The following is a 16,311-nucleotide window of genomic DNA, read 5'->3' on the forward strand; positions in this document are numbered from 1 at the left end:
GTCCCGCAGCCCAGGACCAGCGCTTCAAGCACAGGGGGCGAGAGACCAGGGACACCAGGAGGGACGCTCTGGAACCCGCCGCTTCTGCGGACCACGGCCTGGGGTGCAGGTCAGGGCTAGGCTTGGGAATTTCCTTTCAAAGGTGACTTAGAGCCGCTTCATTAGGATAGCGCCCTCCCGGGCGGGTCCTAAGAGTGTGTTTGGCAGAGTCAGCGAAACGCGGCGCCCAGTGGCTCTGGCGGCGGGGGAGCGCCCTCTCCCGCGCCCTGTCCTCTCCCGCGCCAGGCAGCGGTGCGCACGGGGCCATTTGCAAAGCAGGCAGCCTCGCGAGCAGCCGCGGCGCGCCGGCCCGGAGGGAGGTGGCACCATGGAGCTGAAGAAGGACAGCAACGCCGTGTCCATCGACATGCTGCTGATCGTGCACTCGGAGAAGCGGCGCGCCGCACAGGGCGCGCACATGGACTCTCAGGCGGACCCGGGCGCGCTGCTGCAGCGCCGAGGAGGTAAAGCGCGCCCGGCCCGGGTCCCTCGGCCCCTTGGCACCTCGGCCTCCACGCCCCAGGGCTCGCCCGCCGAGGGAAGTCTCGTATGCCCCCCGAAAGAAGTCAGCAAGCCGAGTCCTCTCCCCTGTGCCTCCACGCCTTAGCACCGGCGTCCCGTGGCAACGCGTAGCCGGGTGGTTGTCCTAGCTTGACTCCCAGTGTGGGCCTCTGGGTGCTTCGGTCACCCGGGAGCCTGTTTCCTCGGAACCACTCCCTGAAGGGTGCAGATCAGGGTTGGAGGATGCCCTGGAGAAAGGGGGCCAGAGCCTCGGGCTGACTCATGTGTGGCAGAGGCCTGCTGCCCCATGTAGCACACTGCGGGGCACGAGGGACCCAAGGGGCATCTGTGTACTGAGCCAGATTCTGAGACGAGGAGCTCCCTAGGTGGCCTTGCACAACTTATAACCTCAGTGTTCCCTTCTTCAGTCTCATTCCCAGCCTCCTGCTGATAGAAAGAGCACAGGCTTGGGTGGGATGGTTCTGCTCTCTCAGCTTGAACTTGTCCATCAATGTAACTTGTTCTACAGACTTTCTGGGGAAGTGAAAAGCAGTCAAATAAAGCAACTGGTTATAGAGCGATTGTGGAAGGGGACCCTGGCCTCAACTCAGAAGCAATGTGAATAGAGTATAAATGGTTAATAATGGAGGTTAAATAAGGCCCTGAGAACCATGGGAACCTAAGGGTCCTGGTCTCCCAGGCTGGTGTGGGGGTGCATGTCTGTCCTAAAGACTCTGACACCAGAGGACAGTACACCAGGTCTTTAGGAGTGATGTTTGACAGCCCTTATGAGGAAATGATTTCTGCCTCCCCAGCCCCCAACTTCCCCTCCAGTTCTGGAGCTCCTTGGAGCCCGCTGCCACTCTGCCCCTGGCTCTTCTGTCCCCAAAGTCCCAATGCACATTGACCAGCCACCCTCCACCTATCCCACTAAAGCACCAATTCTGTGAATGGTCTTGTCCCACAAGCCACCCAGGCTGGAGAGATCTTGGGGAAGCAGTCCAGGGAAAAAAATAGACCCTGGAGGGCTGAGAACATGGACAGGTGCTCCAGTCTTGGGAGGATATGGGGGTCAGGAGTTGTATAAGTTAGTTGGTTCTCTAGTTCTCAGAGCAGATCCTGGGAGAAAGGGAAATAAATGGCCCACAGGGTATTTGTAAGTAGGAAATCAGCAGAGGTCATCAGCTTCATGAAAGACAGGAGACTGCTCCTACCACATGCCCTGCAATCCAGACCTCCCTCGGTGTGTGTGTGCGCTGGAGGAGGTCCCATTCCAAGTCACCCCATGAGTTCCCACATCTTCACCCCTCTGATCATGTCTGTCCTAAAGACTCTGACACCAGAGGAGGGCAAAGGACACAAAGAAGCAGAAAATGCCAGGCAGGGACACCTCCCTGAAAGGTACCTGGAATATAGCACAGCTCCCCATGACTCTAGACCATCACATTTTGTACTCATGACCATGACTCAGGGAGGAAAGCACCCCTGCTTGATAGGAGCTGATATATTTCTACAAATATTTTCCCAATGGAGGTTTCTCAAAGATGCTATGACAGTGGAGAAAACTGTGTCACTCATTAACAACCAGACAGTTCTGCACTAGAATGGAAAAAAAGGAAACAAGTCTCCAATAATGCCGGCCAGTCCGTGATGTTCAGGAGACCCCAGGCCAAGTCAGTTTGCAGGCCTGCTCCTTGAGCTGCAGCCCCAAGGGACGAAAACACCAAGCAAAACTAGCTTGCCCAAGGCCTCTTATGATTACACAAAATCCCAAACACCGGCCACTTGCAGGTGTCTCCTCTATATGACTGTTTCCCAACTGGGGAATGGCTCTTCCTCACCTCTGCAAATAAGGACCTGAGCCCCATATCAGAAGAGTGAAGCTCAGTTACTGCCACAATTCAGACACTGGGTGGCCTTGTGGCAGAAAGGAGTCAGAGGGCAAGACAGCCAGGTGAGCACAGATAGGCTAGTTGCAAGGGCTTTGGGCTGCAAAGCCAGTGAATGCTCTCTCCTTTCTTCTCTGGCTCTAGCATCTTCCCAGTTATTCCCTTAGAGCAGAACTTCTCACAAAGCTTGCTTTGGTGGGGAGAGCTCATATATACCTGTGGCAGTAGAGGAGGTAGCCTGTAATTGCCTGCACCAAGTCTGGAAGAGCTATATGCCTAGATTTTTATCCCAGAAGTTTATGTGACTCATGCATTCCATTCCACTAGTACATCAGTGGGAGTTCCAAGTGGTCTTTGGAGGACTTCACAAAAAAGAAGGGGTCTAAGGAGGAATTGGGGGGCTTGTGAGTGATTGCAAGTTTGGAGAGCTAGACTCGAGGCTGAGCTTCCAGGAACTGTGCCACAAAGTGTGCTACAGAGCTGGTCTGCTGAGGGAACTTCTGCAGCCACCAAGGTGCACTGGACTTTTCTTCCATGCCAGGAACTCACTTTGATTGCAGGAGCTCCCACTGCCAGAACATATGTCAGTTTCGTGCCAGGAACTTGACCTTGCAGCTACCACTTCCAGCTGCTGTCAGAGAAGTCTTCCTTTCCCTTCCCCATTGCATCAGCAGCAGAGTCTGACTCAGGTATATCTGATTGAGCCTAGGTCACACAGGTCCATGCTCTAGCTGCAAGGGAAGCTGGGAGAGCAGGCTACTGTCACTTTCCATTCCCATAGAGGGGTGGGCACGACTATCTCTATGACAATTCTATTTTAACATTTTTTAAAATGTTTTTGAATTTTGAGGGTTGCCTTCATTTCCTCAAATACATCTCATTTGAGGGCAGCTTCCCTTAGATCCCAAAAGAATAAACTTCCACCAGCCCCACTTTAACACAAATAAGTCTGCACTTAGTACATGCATGCTTGCCTGGGCCTCCCTCTGCAGAGAGCCTCACTCCAGTGTCCTTGTTATTTCACAGGATTCCAAGGTGTTGGAAACGGAATCCGGAAATGGCAGAAATTAGAAGGAAATGAACTTTATGGTAAATTCTCCTTTCCTTTCTGTTTTCTTTTCAACCTCTGCAATCTAATACATTGAAAAATAGCTGGAAGGGTTGGGTTTCATTCATTTGAAGACTGGCTCTAGACATCTAACCTCTGAGCAAAGAATGGCTGCTTGTGATTCAGCCAGGCCTCTAGGGCTGCTGTGAACCTGGAAAGTTTTCCCTGGCATCAGGGCCTCTGCTCTCCTGGAGGCTGGAGCTGGGGAGCAATGCCATGAACTTGAGCACCCACTTGTTTGCTGGCTAAGCAATAAGGGAAGACTTGGCCTCCCTTGGGGTGATGAGGTTTGATTGTGTTCCCACAGAAGGTTGGTCTGCGCATGTCACAAGGCTATCCATTTATTTATTTATTTTCTGAACGGAGGGGATGGTGGCCTGCCTTGGGCCATTGATGCCTGGGGAGGCACTAGTCAAGGATTCTGTTTATAGTTCCCTACTGGCCTGCAGGCCTGGGACCCAGAATACAATAAGAAGTCAGTTTCCAAAGCCTCTCTCTCTCTCTCTCTGGTACTAGACATCTCTCCTCTCTGAAAACTCAGCATCCCTCTGGAAGTGGTTTGCATGGGCTGATTATAATGAGCCCTGTTCTTTGCCTTTCAGGGATTCATAATCCCAGGCTTCAGGGACAAACATCAGTGACAGTACATGTGATGATACATGAGAATTCTAATAGGAATCAGACCTGCACTCCCAGAGCCCCCCTATGGAACTCCATCAGACCCCAACTGTGTGAGCCCTGGAATCAGATAACGGGCTTATCATATGTCAGTCTATAAAAAACCACCCTCCGTGACCCTTCCCAAATGGGCAAATAGGACTGCAATTGAGTAAAACCACATAAAGATGCTCTGTCATCCCTCTTACAGTAACAAAAGGAAAGGATGGGGTTTCAAAAGTAAGTTCATTCATTCATTCCCTCCACAAATATCTTTAGTGTCAGATACAGTTTCAGAAGAAACAGTGAACAAGGCAGTCCAGAACCCCTGTCTTTGAAGGACTACATTAAAACTATTATCATAATAACATTCATTGCTGTAGAGTCTCAAAATAGAGTGAAGTGTCTTCCTGTTTCCCCTGCCCAGCTCATGGGTAGAAGTCATCCTCAGGACATGCCTGCTCCTCACCAGGGAGACCACCCCTCTGTGTCCTGGCTGTTGGGCATGCATGAGTACAAAGGCTTTCTTTACTTTGTTCCTGGGACCATCAGACAGTAGACATGCCAGCTTTTGCTCTAGCAGGCACCATAGCTAGTTATGGGCTAGTGAGAATTATAATCAGGACCAGACCTCCGGAAACCTGTCAGCCTCAGAAATGGCCTGCAGGGCGTGTGTGCTGGGCAGCGTATGAGTGGGCAAGTGGGCAAAGTAAGCCTCAGGTGGGTGCAAAGAGACACAGCATCCTTGTTTACTGCAGTTCTCTCTGACCTTGCCCGAGTTGTCTGGCATTCATCTTAGGAAATCTCAAGAATGAATTGGAATATACTGAACTCCTGCTATTTTTTTACCATCTTCCAGGGTCCTCATTTTGGGGAAAGTTAGTGGAAAATACAAAATAATGCAGTAACTATTTCAAGACTATTAGAAGACTCTTGTAAAAGACAGGAAGTGGGGACTGGGGCTGGGGCTCAGCAGTAGTGCACTTGCCTGGCATGTGTGAGTCACTGGGTTCGATTCGCAGCACTGTGTATGAATAAATAAAATAAAGGTCCATCAACAACCAAAAAAAAATATTTTAAAAAAAGACAGGAAGTGGGTCTTAGTCCATAAAGAGGATGATTAAAATAGTTCTTGCAAAACCACCTTGAGAGCTGAGAGTTTGGAGTAAATGCAGAGCTGGGAAGGGACTCGACAGAGTCCTGGTTCCAGAAAAGATGATGGTTCTACCACTCCACCAATGCATGTAATTCAAAGTGAATTTTCATTTATTTTTCAAATGGCATGTCTGTAATAGGCCAAAATTAAAACAGAAAGAAGAAGATGCCTTACTTCTTTTTTTCTAAATTCCAAGATCTGGGCTTCAGGTATTGAAGCTTATCTTTTCTCATACATGCCCTGGTGGAGCCCAAGACACCTATTCCTGGTGACCAGCAGGCCGCCGAGCCCTGGCAACTGGATACTTTCATCTCAGAAGGAAGCAGCTGATGGCCTGGGCTGGTAGAGTGTGCACCAATGAACATGGCATTGATCCAGAAGGGCACATTTTTTCCCCTCTGTTGCTGCCCTATACACTCCTTGGACCTGGGTGTTGGCAGGTGTGGGGAGGGGGCCCTGGAGAGCTCCAAACTTTTAGAAGCAGCAGGTGTTGGCACTGAGCCACACTGCCACCCATAGCTTGCCCAGCAACGGGCTTCCCCTGCTGTGATTGGCTGCTTTCCTTGGTCCTGGCCAAAGTCTGCCTAGCAGCACAGTATCCAATGCCCTACAGCTAGAGGGAAACCAGTCATAGAGCCCTGACTATAAATACCGCACAGAAGCTGTGCCAGCCAATCACCCTCCTTGAGGATTCCCTTCCCGGATCCTGTTTCCTCCTGGAGATGCAGCCAGCTGTGCCCACAAGAGGCAGCCTCCCTGTCCTGCCTGGTTCTGGCCTGGGGCTCCAAACCAACATGCCATATCACCCTGCATTGGCAGACACAGCCTAGCCTCGGCTAACTAACCCTGGCCTGGGGGCTTCAGGGGCCTGGTTCAGCTTATACACCAGAGAAGACTGGGAGCAGTCAGGCTTGTCCCAGGGAAGGCCCTGCCAGGTGGATCACAGGTCCTGACGGGCTCAGGGTCCCCTTTCCCATGCACCTCAACTGTCTTCTGCTTGGGATCAGGCATGGGAAGCATCTGAGTGACCCATTTGGTTGACTGTACAAAAGGAGTCATTCAAATGGAATCTGTTCAGCTCAGCACCCCAGGGACAAACTAATTCCCAGGCTGAGGCACTGGTTCCCGTGGTCACTCCCTGTGGCAGGCCTGCTGCAGGCCAGCCGGAGGCCAGAGGAAGAAGATGGCAGGACAGGGCGGTCGTGGTGGAACCACCTACTGCCATCGTCTGGCCCTTCCCCAGCTCCTCCTCTGTCCCCTGAAGCAGAGGTTCAAGGGCAGCTTCTGTAAGACCAAGGCACAGCCCCGGCAGCCAATAGGCAGCAGGGATGAGGGAGAGGTCATGCTTCTCATAGGAGGAGCAGGGAAGCCTGAAGATTCCCCTTTGATTGCCTATGGCAGAGCCTAGGCATCTCTCTGCAGTAGCCTGACCCTACTAGGCTCTAAGGACAAGTGGTTTTCAAAGGACAGAAATATCTGTGGTGTATAGATAGAACCTGTCCTGTGATGTTTATGAAACTGAATCAAACTGCACATTGTCCCCACTCCAAGGCTGGCATAGGGACAGCTGCCCCTTGTTCTCCTCCCAGAGAGGTGGGAAGCTAAGATAAGATTTAGGAAACTGGGTGTTCAAGTTGTCCCTATGCCAACCTCCCGTATGTCAAGATCGCATGAGGTCTCCCTGCATGTGAGAGTGTGCGGTGACACCAGGAGGGTGTTATGGCTCCACAACATTAGGGGCATCACCAGCTTGGTCCTGTGAGCCCCAAGCCTGTGCTGGCTACTGCTGGCAGGTGGAAGGGGCATGTGCACATGGGCTCCCAGGCATCTGCCTCCATATTCAGGTGCATCTCTGTGCTGGTTCACAGGTGGTGTGCACACCATGGGGGTGTCCACAGGGGTGTGCATGTGAATGGGCCAGGCCTGTGGATGTGCTCAAGCCTGCCTTTCTTGCAGATACACACAACTCCCTGCTCTGCCCAGGGAAAATTCCACTGTGTTCCCAGTGGTCACTGCAGTCCTCTCTGTCTTCCTTAAATAGGAAACCTGGCAGAGAAGCAGCACCCTCAGCAGCCCCAGGTCATCACTTCCTACGACAACCAAGGTGAGTGACTCGCTCGCTAGTGGTGACCTCCCTTGTGACTGTCCCTCTGGTTCTGCTGCCCCAGCCAGAGACAGACCTGGATGTGGAGCTCAGACCTTGGAGAGCAGCTCCTCTCTGTGCCCGTGGAGGTTGGAGCAAGCACACTTGTCCTCTCCTGGCATCCCAGAGGAAGCCCTGAGAGGTTTCATGGTCTGTGTCTGCCCTTCATCGAAGGTCAAAAAATAAAGTCCTGCTGGGCACAGTGGCACCTGTAATCCCAGCAGCTCGGGAGGCTGAGACAGGAGGATCGAGAGTTCAAAGCCAGCCTCAGCAAAAAGCAAGCCGCTAAACAACTCAGTGAGACCCTGTCTCTAAATTAAAAATACAAAAAATAGGACAGGGGATGTGGCTCAATGGTCTAGTGCCCCTGAGTTCAATCCCTGGTACCTCTGCCCAAAATAAAGTCCTGTGGCACCAAACCCCATCATCATCGTCACCACCATCATCTCTATAGCTAACCTTTATTGAGTGCTAACCCTGTGCCAGGCTCTCTGCCAAGCCATTTCCATATTTATTCTCATTAAGCTTCTCAGCAATTCTATTTGATAGGTGCTCTCACTGTCCTCATTTTACAGATGGGTAAACTGAGGCTTGGAAAGGCTGTCATATATCCAAGATCACACGGCCAGCAGGAATAAAAGTCGGCACTTTGATCCATTGCCCTCTACCCCTCAGCAAGGTCTCAGCTGTTACCCGGCTCAGCTTCTGCAATTCCCCTGGAAACCGGTCTCCCCCTGCTGGCTGATGGTGTCCAAGCCCTTCTCTGGCCTGAGTCAGTGGCTCCTTGGCCTCTCCTGAAACTGAGCCTGCCAAGCGCTTTCCACCTAGTGCCAAGATGGAGTGATAGGGCCCTTCCTTGAGAATCCTTACTTTCCCAGGACGGGTTCATGGGAGCTCAGGAATGGCAGGCAACAGCATCACCAGGCTGATTCTGCAATCAACTGGATCTGGGAGCATATCAGGATAGAGATAGGAGGTCATGGCTGGAGGTGAGGGCTGATCAGAGACCCCCCACACCCACCATGGTTAACAGCTCTTCAGTAGAGTCTCATGGCTTGGTGTCGGAGGACCCTCAAAGGCTCAGCCCAAAGAGTTTGTCACCAGGGCCCTGAAATCCTAACCTGCAAGGAAATCATCTGATGACATCCAGGGGAGGATAGTGGTACCCCCTCCCTTCTGAAGCAGGAAGCCTCTGGAGACCCAAGGGGACTCAGAGCCTCTCGGGGAAATTGCTCTCTGAAATGCAGGCCTCCTCAACCATCTTCACAGAAAGGCGCTGGCAGGTAGTGAGCAAGGGCCAGTCAACTCGGGTCACCAGCATGAGAGCCCGAGGGAGCCAGCTGTCTTTGCATCCTGTGTTTTATGCTAGAATCCCTGGGACTGCAGCCCAGGATAGACACTAGAGCCCAGTTAGTGGGCCCAGCAAGACCTGCCACCTGCCCTGACCACCGTATGGACAAGCCCGGGCCCTGCTGTTTCTCTGAAATGAACTTAACTGCACGTGGCCCAGGAGCTACCTTGCTAGAAAGAGAGTAGACTAGCCGGCCACTGGTGTCACTTAGCCACACAGACAAAGGTTCCGGGTCTTGTGCATCCGACATCTTGCGAGGAAGTGAGGACGATCCTAACAAGTGAAACTCAGTGAGGCAGGGGAGGCCGAAGCAGGAAGGATGATGGGGTGCAGGGGACCTGCTAGCAAATTTCCATCAACATGGTGGCTTTCACAATTCAAAAATACTGACACTTCTGGAGGGGAAATCTGAAATCAGCTGCCCTGGGCTTTTGGAGGCTCTGGAGAGGAAGTCATTCCAGGCCTCTTCCTGCCCCTGAAGCTGTTGGTGCTCTTGACTTGTGGTTAGTATTCCAGTCTCTGCTTCATTACCACCTACCTTTTCTCCCCACGAGCAGTTGAGTCTCCCCATCTCCCTCTTATAAGGGTATATATGGTTGCCTTTAGGGCCCAGGGGCAGCCAGGAGAATCTCTCTACCTGCCGAGTCTGCATTTAAAGGTATCTGCAAAGTTCCCTTGCCATAGAAAGCAACTTTCACAGCTTCCACGGATCCTGGCACGCTTATCTGTAAAGGCCATAATTCATCCTACCATGAGGGATCAAAATAGAGTAGGTGAGAAAGGCCTCATTGAGAAGGTGACATTTGAACCAGGAAGGAGGGGAGGGAGCAAGCCATGAGGGCATCTGGGGAAGACCTTTCGGCAGAGGGAGCGATGGGGTGCAGAGGCCTGAGGCAGGATCCAGGGAGCAGGTGGCAGTGGCTGGAAGGGGAGGGAGGGGTATGGTTAGGGGAGGGAAGGAGAAAATGAGTCAGATAGGATCTAGGGCAGGACATGCAGGGCCTGGGGCTACCCTAGGCATGCTGGCTTCTAATCTGAGTGTGTTGGAAATTATTGGATGGTTTGGGACATGACCGCTTCCAACATGTGGAGAATAAACTGAAGGGGCCAAGGTTGGAAGTGAGAAGACCCCCTAGGAGGCATGATCCTGTAGCAAGTTTTTCCTGTGGTCTGGATCCCAGATGTGAGTCAAGGACAGGACCTAAACAGTGGGGAGGATGAAGGGAGAGGAGGTGCGGTGGGATGGGTTCAAGAAGAAACAGGAAGAGTTCAGATTTGGGCCCTGTTGAGGTTGCTGCCAGCACCTATCACATTCGAAAACAGTGACTTACTCCAGTCAGTGTTTCCCATGTTACTTTGTCCTTATCCAATGAGCCTTGGACTTCTTAAGCTCTGTTCTCTGGACTACCAGAAGCTCTATCTATCACAGTAAATACAGTGACTTACTACGTGCCACCCATCGAGCTGAGCAACTTTTATAACTCACCTCATTTAATCTTCACAACTACACTCTGGGGATGGGGTTATCACACACACCCCCCCCATTTTACAAATGGGGAAACTGAGGTTCATAGAAGTTTAAATAACTTGCCCGAAGTAACACAGCTAGCAAAGCCAGACCCAGGAGCTGAACCATAGCTGAACATTCCCAGAGCCAGTGGGCTTAACTAGTCCACCATCATGCCACTTCCTCCATAAAGGACAGGGACCAATATGGTGGCCAAGTTGGATGCAGGACCTCCATCCCACTCCCAAAAGGAAACCCAAGATTTCATCCGGAGATGGCTGTTCAGAACTCTCAGGTCTTCATACAGATGGTCTTCAGAAGACGGATCTGTGATGCACGTATGGATTGGAAGACAGGAGAGTGATCTGTAGGAGGCCCTGTGACTTCAGGTCCAGCGGGTTATTTTGAGGAGTCAGTATTCTTTCGGGCTCCTGTCCTCCTAGTCATCAGCTCTTAGTACCAAGCAAACACTCTTGGACCAGAAGGGAAGCAACCTTCAATGATCATGCATGAGCTTGGGGACACTGCCACATTTGCAGACCTGGGACTTCCTTGTGGAACTCCATTCTGCAGAAGGAGTCATGAATGTTCCTGTGTTTTCAAGGACCGTAGGAAGCCAGGGGCCGTGGGGACTGTGAGAGAAACCTGTCATCTCACGCATCAGCAGGGACCCACACAAGTTCAGCCCTGAGCTATGGCACCCTGGGGTGTCCTCTCATACCAGAGCAGCTAATACGGAAGGGGGCCCTTCATGCTGCACTTGGTAATGCCTATTGAGGTGGCGCTCTGTTGATGTTCCACAGAACCGGACATTCCCTTGTCCCCTCCTAGCATGCTGGGATGTTACAGCTCACCACTTCCTGACTATAGCACCCTGGGCAGGACCACAGCACACCTCTGTTGAATACCTGCCCAGGGTCTGTTTAAGGTTGTTTTTACAATGACAAAAGCTTTAACGAAGGTTTTCCCAACTGTCAGCTAATAGAGGAAAAATTTCCAAGGCAAATAATCCAGGTTGGCAGCCTGTTATAGAAAGAGTTAATGAGACCTTAAGTAGCGGATACAAAGTATCTAATGGCAATCCGGCAGCTCTGCTCACACCTGTCTACTCACGCATGGGTGCACACTCACACACACACACTCACACGCATGCACACACTCACACGCATCCACACACTCACATATCTGGCAGTCTTTGTTAATTGATCAGAGCTCCAGGCAGCCACTTCCAATCAGACAGAGCTAATGAACAACACGAAACCTGTTTGCCCTCCCTGCATTAGGTATTCTGAGCAAATTAGGCCTTTGCACACATCCTGATTGAAACCTGAAGATATCTGGAGAGGAGATGTCAGGCAGGAGAAGCAAACTGACTGGATAAAAGGCAGGCCCAAGGCGGTACACACACAGCTGAGCTTGTTTGCTCCTGTGCATCTCCACTTCTGAGAGGGTCAGAAAGGAAGACAAGCCAGTGGGGTTTGGGAAAATGGCCTGGGAGCCACCTCGTGGGGTTCGTGGGAAATAATCTCTAACATGCTTTTACTAAAATGGCCAGAGCTGCAGTTTCAAAAATGCTGTCTGGGTGACAGCTAGTAGAGCAGAGGAAGGGTGCCCTGAGAGAGGTGGGACAGGCCATCTAGAGTCCCAGGAACATCTGATCTGAAGGGGATTCAGTTGCACTTAGAGCTGACTGTGAATATTATCCCACATGATGACTCTATAATTAGAGATTGATCAAGTTAACATTTTTTTTCCTTAAAAAGAGATTTATTTGATACAGGAATGTCAAAGCCCACAAACCCTCAGTAGTTCATGCTTTTAGGAAGCTCGAAGCTCTCTAGTGGAAGCTACCCACCTTGAGACCACATGCCCACCCCACCCTTGGTCCTGGAGCCAGAGAAACCTCCCGGAAGTGCCCTCAGGCACCTGTGAATGAAAGCAGGATTCACACTCCCACAGATCAAGGAGGCCAGAGCTTTGCTCTTTTCTTTGAGGCAGTGATCAGCATGAACTTCAGGAAGGAGAGAAGGGATTGGAAGTGGTGATGGGCAGAGCTTCTGGGCCAGGCCCTTGTTCCAAATGGGACTTTCACAACATTTTGTGTGTTAGCTCAAATGCACTTTACCAGAGAGACATGGCTGAATAGGGAGTGGTTGGAAGTACCTGGCCACTATGAGAATTTTGGGAAGAGGTTTGTTATTGATCCTGATACCAACAAATTGCCTACTTTCACAACTCCTCGAAATTTACAGAGACTATTCCAATCCAGCATTTTTTTTTCTGTATTTGATAAAATAATCCTGCATTAAATAGAGTTTCTTGTTGCAGGACTTCTCAGAGCATTCTGGTGTGTGACCTGCAAGAGGGAAGAGAGGGGGCATGTTTCTCAATTCATCTTGCACGAGGCATCTTGGAGCCTCTTACCACCTGACACCCACTTTGAAAAATATCTCAGAGTGTTTTGGATAGAGAAAGTGAATAGGCAAAGCAGAAGAGACCCCTGCCTGTGTCTCCAGAGGGAGACACACAGGAAGTATTTGCCAGTGAAGGTGATAGCACCTGATCCTATGACCAGAACTGAATTGTGCCTTCAACTCTGAAACATTTCATGTCTCTATTATCAAATCACAAGGCTGATTTTCTTCGACACAACGCATGTGCTAGAAACTACACTTCAAAATGAATGTTAGTGCCGGGTGCAGAGGTGCATGCCATAATCCCGGGACTTGGGTATTACCAGTTCGAGGGGCCATCCTCAGTAATTTGGCAAGGGCCTAAGCAACTTAATGAGATCATGTCACCAAATAAAAAAATTAAAAGGGCTGGGAATATAGCTCAGTGGTAAAGTACCCCTGGGTTCAATCCCCAGTATCAAAAAAAAGAAAGAAAGAAAATGAATGTTAGTTAACCCTTTACAGCAATGCCTGTGAGACCACATGGTATCTTTTTTAATCGTTTTGGGAATTGCCCTGTTTGGCATTGCAGAACTACAACAAGAAAATCAACCACATTCTTCTGCAGAAAAATAACTGCAACATATTTAGCAGACAAAGGGTTAATTTTTAAAACTCTAGTAAAATCAACAAGGAAAAAGTAATAAATCCATAGGGAACTAATCAATTCATAAAATAGAAATTTAAATGACAAATATAGGAAGACTACTCTTAAAAATTAAGGAAACATACGAAACAATGCAGTATCATTGTTCACTGATGAAAGCTTAAAGAATTAATCAAAGCAAATGTCCGTCATCTATTTATTTGCATAACACACCAGCACATAGCTCAGCTGCTGAAAACGGTGAGCATTTCCCAGGTTGAAGCCTGCAGGTTGGCTGGACATTCTACTCGTCAGCCGGTTCTCAGCTGAGCCTGGCTCCTGGCTGAGCTTGCGTCTGTGTGTCATCAGCTGGTGGCTTGGCAGGAGGCCAGCTGTTCTCAGCCTCACCTGAGAGGCTCTGCTGTGTTCCCTGTGGTCTCTCCTACCCAGCCTAGCACGTCCCTGGGGCAGTTGTGGCTGGGATTCCAAGAATGACAGCGAGGGCTGCAAAGTCCCTCGGGGGGTTAAGCTCAGAACTTGTATAACATCACTTCTGCCACATGCGAATTGGCCAAATGAAGTCAGAAGGTCAGCCCAGATTCACAGGTTGGAACAAAAGACCTCTCATTGCAAAGAAGGACAAAGTATTGTGGCCAGTTGTGCAAACACACAAGCATAAGCAAAATGGGCATTTCTCTTGCATGGTTGGTGAAATTACAAACCAATGGAATAATTTGTGGGAAAAGTTTGCTGATTTCTAACAAAAGTCTTAAAAATCCCCTTTACTCTTTCATCCATATTTAAGAATTGATTGGAATGAGCCAATTTGAAAAGTTAGAGATGTTTATGTCAGAATCTTCATCAAATCACTGTTTATAATAAGCAAACATTTGGGAAAAAGCAAAATATCCAACAAAAAGGGTTTGCTTGAATAGATTACAAGCCATCTGTAAAATAGAGTATTATGGGCTAGAGATATAGCTCAGTTGGTAGAGTGTGTGCCTCGCATGCACAAAGCCCTGGGTTCAATCCTCAGAACCACAAGAAAAGAAAAAAAAAAGAGTATTATGCAGCCATTTAAGATGATAACATGTGGCCATATTCACCCACATGTAAAAACTTACATGACAAAAGCAGATTATATAAAGCATGTTGATTGTATTCCTGCTTTTGGATTTTTAAATGTAAAAATTACATCTAAAAGGATTTTTCACATTCTCTTTTGTATCTTTCTGTAATATCCAGATTTTTTTTCTTTTTAATTCTACTTGTTGTTTTTTTTTTTCCCCCAATCCTTAGGGATGTGGTTAGTGTTTTTATTTTATTTAAGCACTCAGTAAAATGTAATTTTTTAATTTTATATTAACACTCAGTAAAATATCATTTTTGTAGCATGTAGTCCTGAGTTTTAACACATGCATGGATTCACTGAACTACCACCCAAATCAGAATATAGAACAGCTCTATCTCCCCAAAAATATTCCCTGGTGAAGACTAATCCTCCCATTACTCCTATGTGTGTAAAAGTACTTGACGTGGATGTATCACCGATTGTTGATCTATTCACTCACTGAAGGACATTTAAGTCATTTCCAGCTTGAGCTGCTGTACACATTCATGTACAGCATTATATGAACACGAGTTTTCATTTCTCTGAGTTAAATGCCCAGTAGTATAATTGTTGGGTTGTATGGTAAGGACCTGCTTTGTTTTATAAGAAACAGCCAAACATTTTTTCCAGAGTAGCTTTTCTATTTTACAACCCACCAGCAATAGATGAGATCCAGTTTCTCCAAATCTCTGTCAGCATGCAATTTAAAATTATGTTCTTCCAATAGCTGTAATATCTCAGGGTGGTTTTAATTTGCCTTCTCCTAAGGCTGATGATGCTAAACATCTTTTTGTTTACTTATTTTCCACCTGGAATTTTTTTTTTTTTTTTTTTGGAGAAATATCTGTTCTTGAGCCCTTTTTCCTATCTAATTGCCTCTGTACTTTTTATAAAAAAAATTGCCATATTCATGTGGATCTCTTTCTTGACTTTTATCTGTTTAATTGACTATATTATCTATCCTTTTGCAAAAAATCACAATGTTGTGATTACTGTAATTTTATTCATACATCTTAAAATCAGATAGCGGTAGTCCTCTGACTTTTTTTTTTTCAGAACCCTGTTGGTTATTCTAATTTCTGTGATTTACCACCTAACTCATAGAATCATCGGGCCTATGTCTACAAAATTCCCCTAGAGGTTTCATTGAATTTGCATTAAATTTTAGATCAATTTAGAGAGAATTAACAATTGACTATACTGAATCTTCCAATACATAAGCTTGATATGTCTTCCCACTAATTTAAGTCCTCTATAATATGTTTAATCTTATTTAAAAGTTTTTTAGTATACAATTACTGCATGTTTGGGGCGGTGTTTGTTTGTTTTATATTTATACCTAAATGGTGCAATTTTGGAGATATGGGAATTGGTAATTTTTAAGTTAATTTTCTAATTTTTATTGTTAATATAGAGAGATTATTTTAACCATATATTCTGAGACCATCCTAAATTCATTTTAGGAGTTTTTAGATGACTTTGAATTTTTTTTTACATACATCTGTGAATAAGAACATTATAGCTATTATTTATTTTTCTTGTCTTATTGCATTGGGTAGGTATTATTTCCAGAGCAAGTTATTAGGAACACTGAAAGTGGACATTTGTGACTGTTTCCAATACTACAAAGAAAGTATACTATTTTCAACATTGCTGTTATCTATATACATTTTGATAATACCCTTTGTCAAATTAAGAAAATTTCCTTTTATTCCAATTTTTTAGGAAGTTTTTTCATGAATTGATGTTAAATTTGTGAAAAGTATCTTTTTTAATCAACTGGTATGATCCTGTGGTTTTTCTACTTTAG

At 47.8% G+C, this 16,311-nt stretch overlaps 1 protein-coding gene across 1 annotated transcript in view; it reads left to right on the forward strand.

The window, feature by feature from the left end:
- The first annotated feature begins 222 nt into the window (after window positions 1-222).
- Window positions 223-16,311, forward strand: part of Ky (kyphoscoliosis peptidase) — a 44,047-nt gene continuing 27,958 nt past the window's right edge. The window contains exons 1-3 of the mRNA XM_076868546.2: window positions 223-503; window positions 3,456-3,518; window positions 7,392-7,454. Coding sequence (XP_076724661.2) covers window positions 368-503; window positions 3,456-3,518; window positions 7,392-7,454 — 262 coding nt within the window. The 5' untranslated portion in view covers window positions 223-367. The remainder of the gene's footprint in view (window positions 504-3,455; window positions 3,519-7,391; window positions 7,455-16,311) is intronic.

The sequence above is a fragment of the Callospermophilus lateralis genome, chromosome 10 (genome assembly GCF_048772815.1).
Source record: "Callospermophilus lateralis isolate mCalLat2 chromosome 10, mCalLat2.hap1, whole genome shotgun sequence".
Taxonomy (NCBI): Eukaryota; Metazoa; Chordata; class Mammalia; order Rodentia; family Sciuridae; genus Callospermophilus; species Callospermophilus lateralis.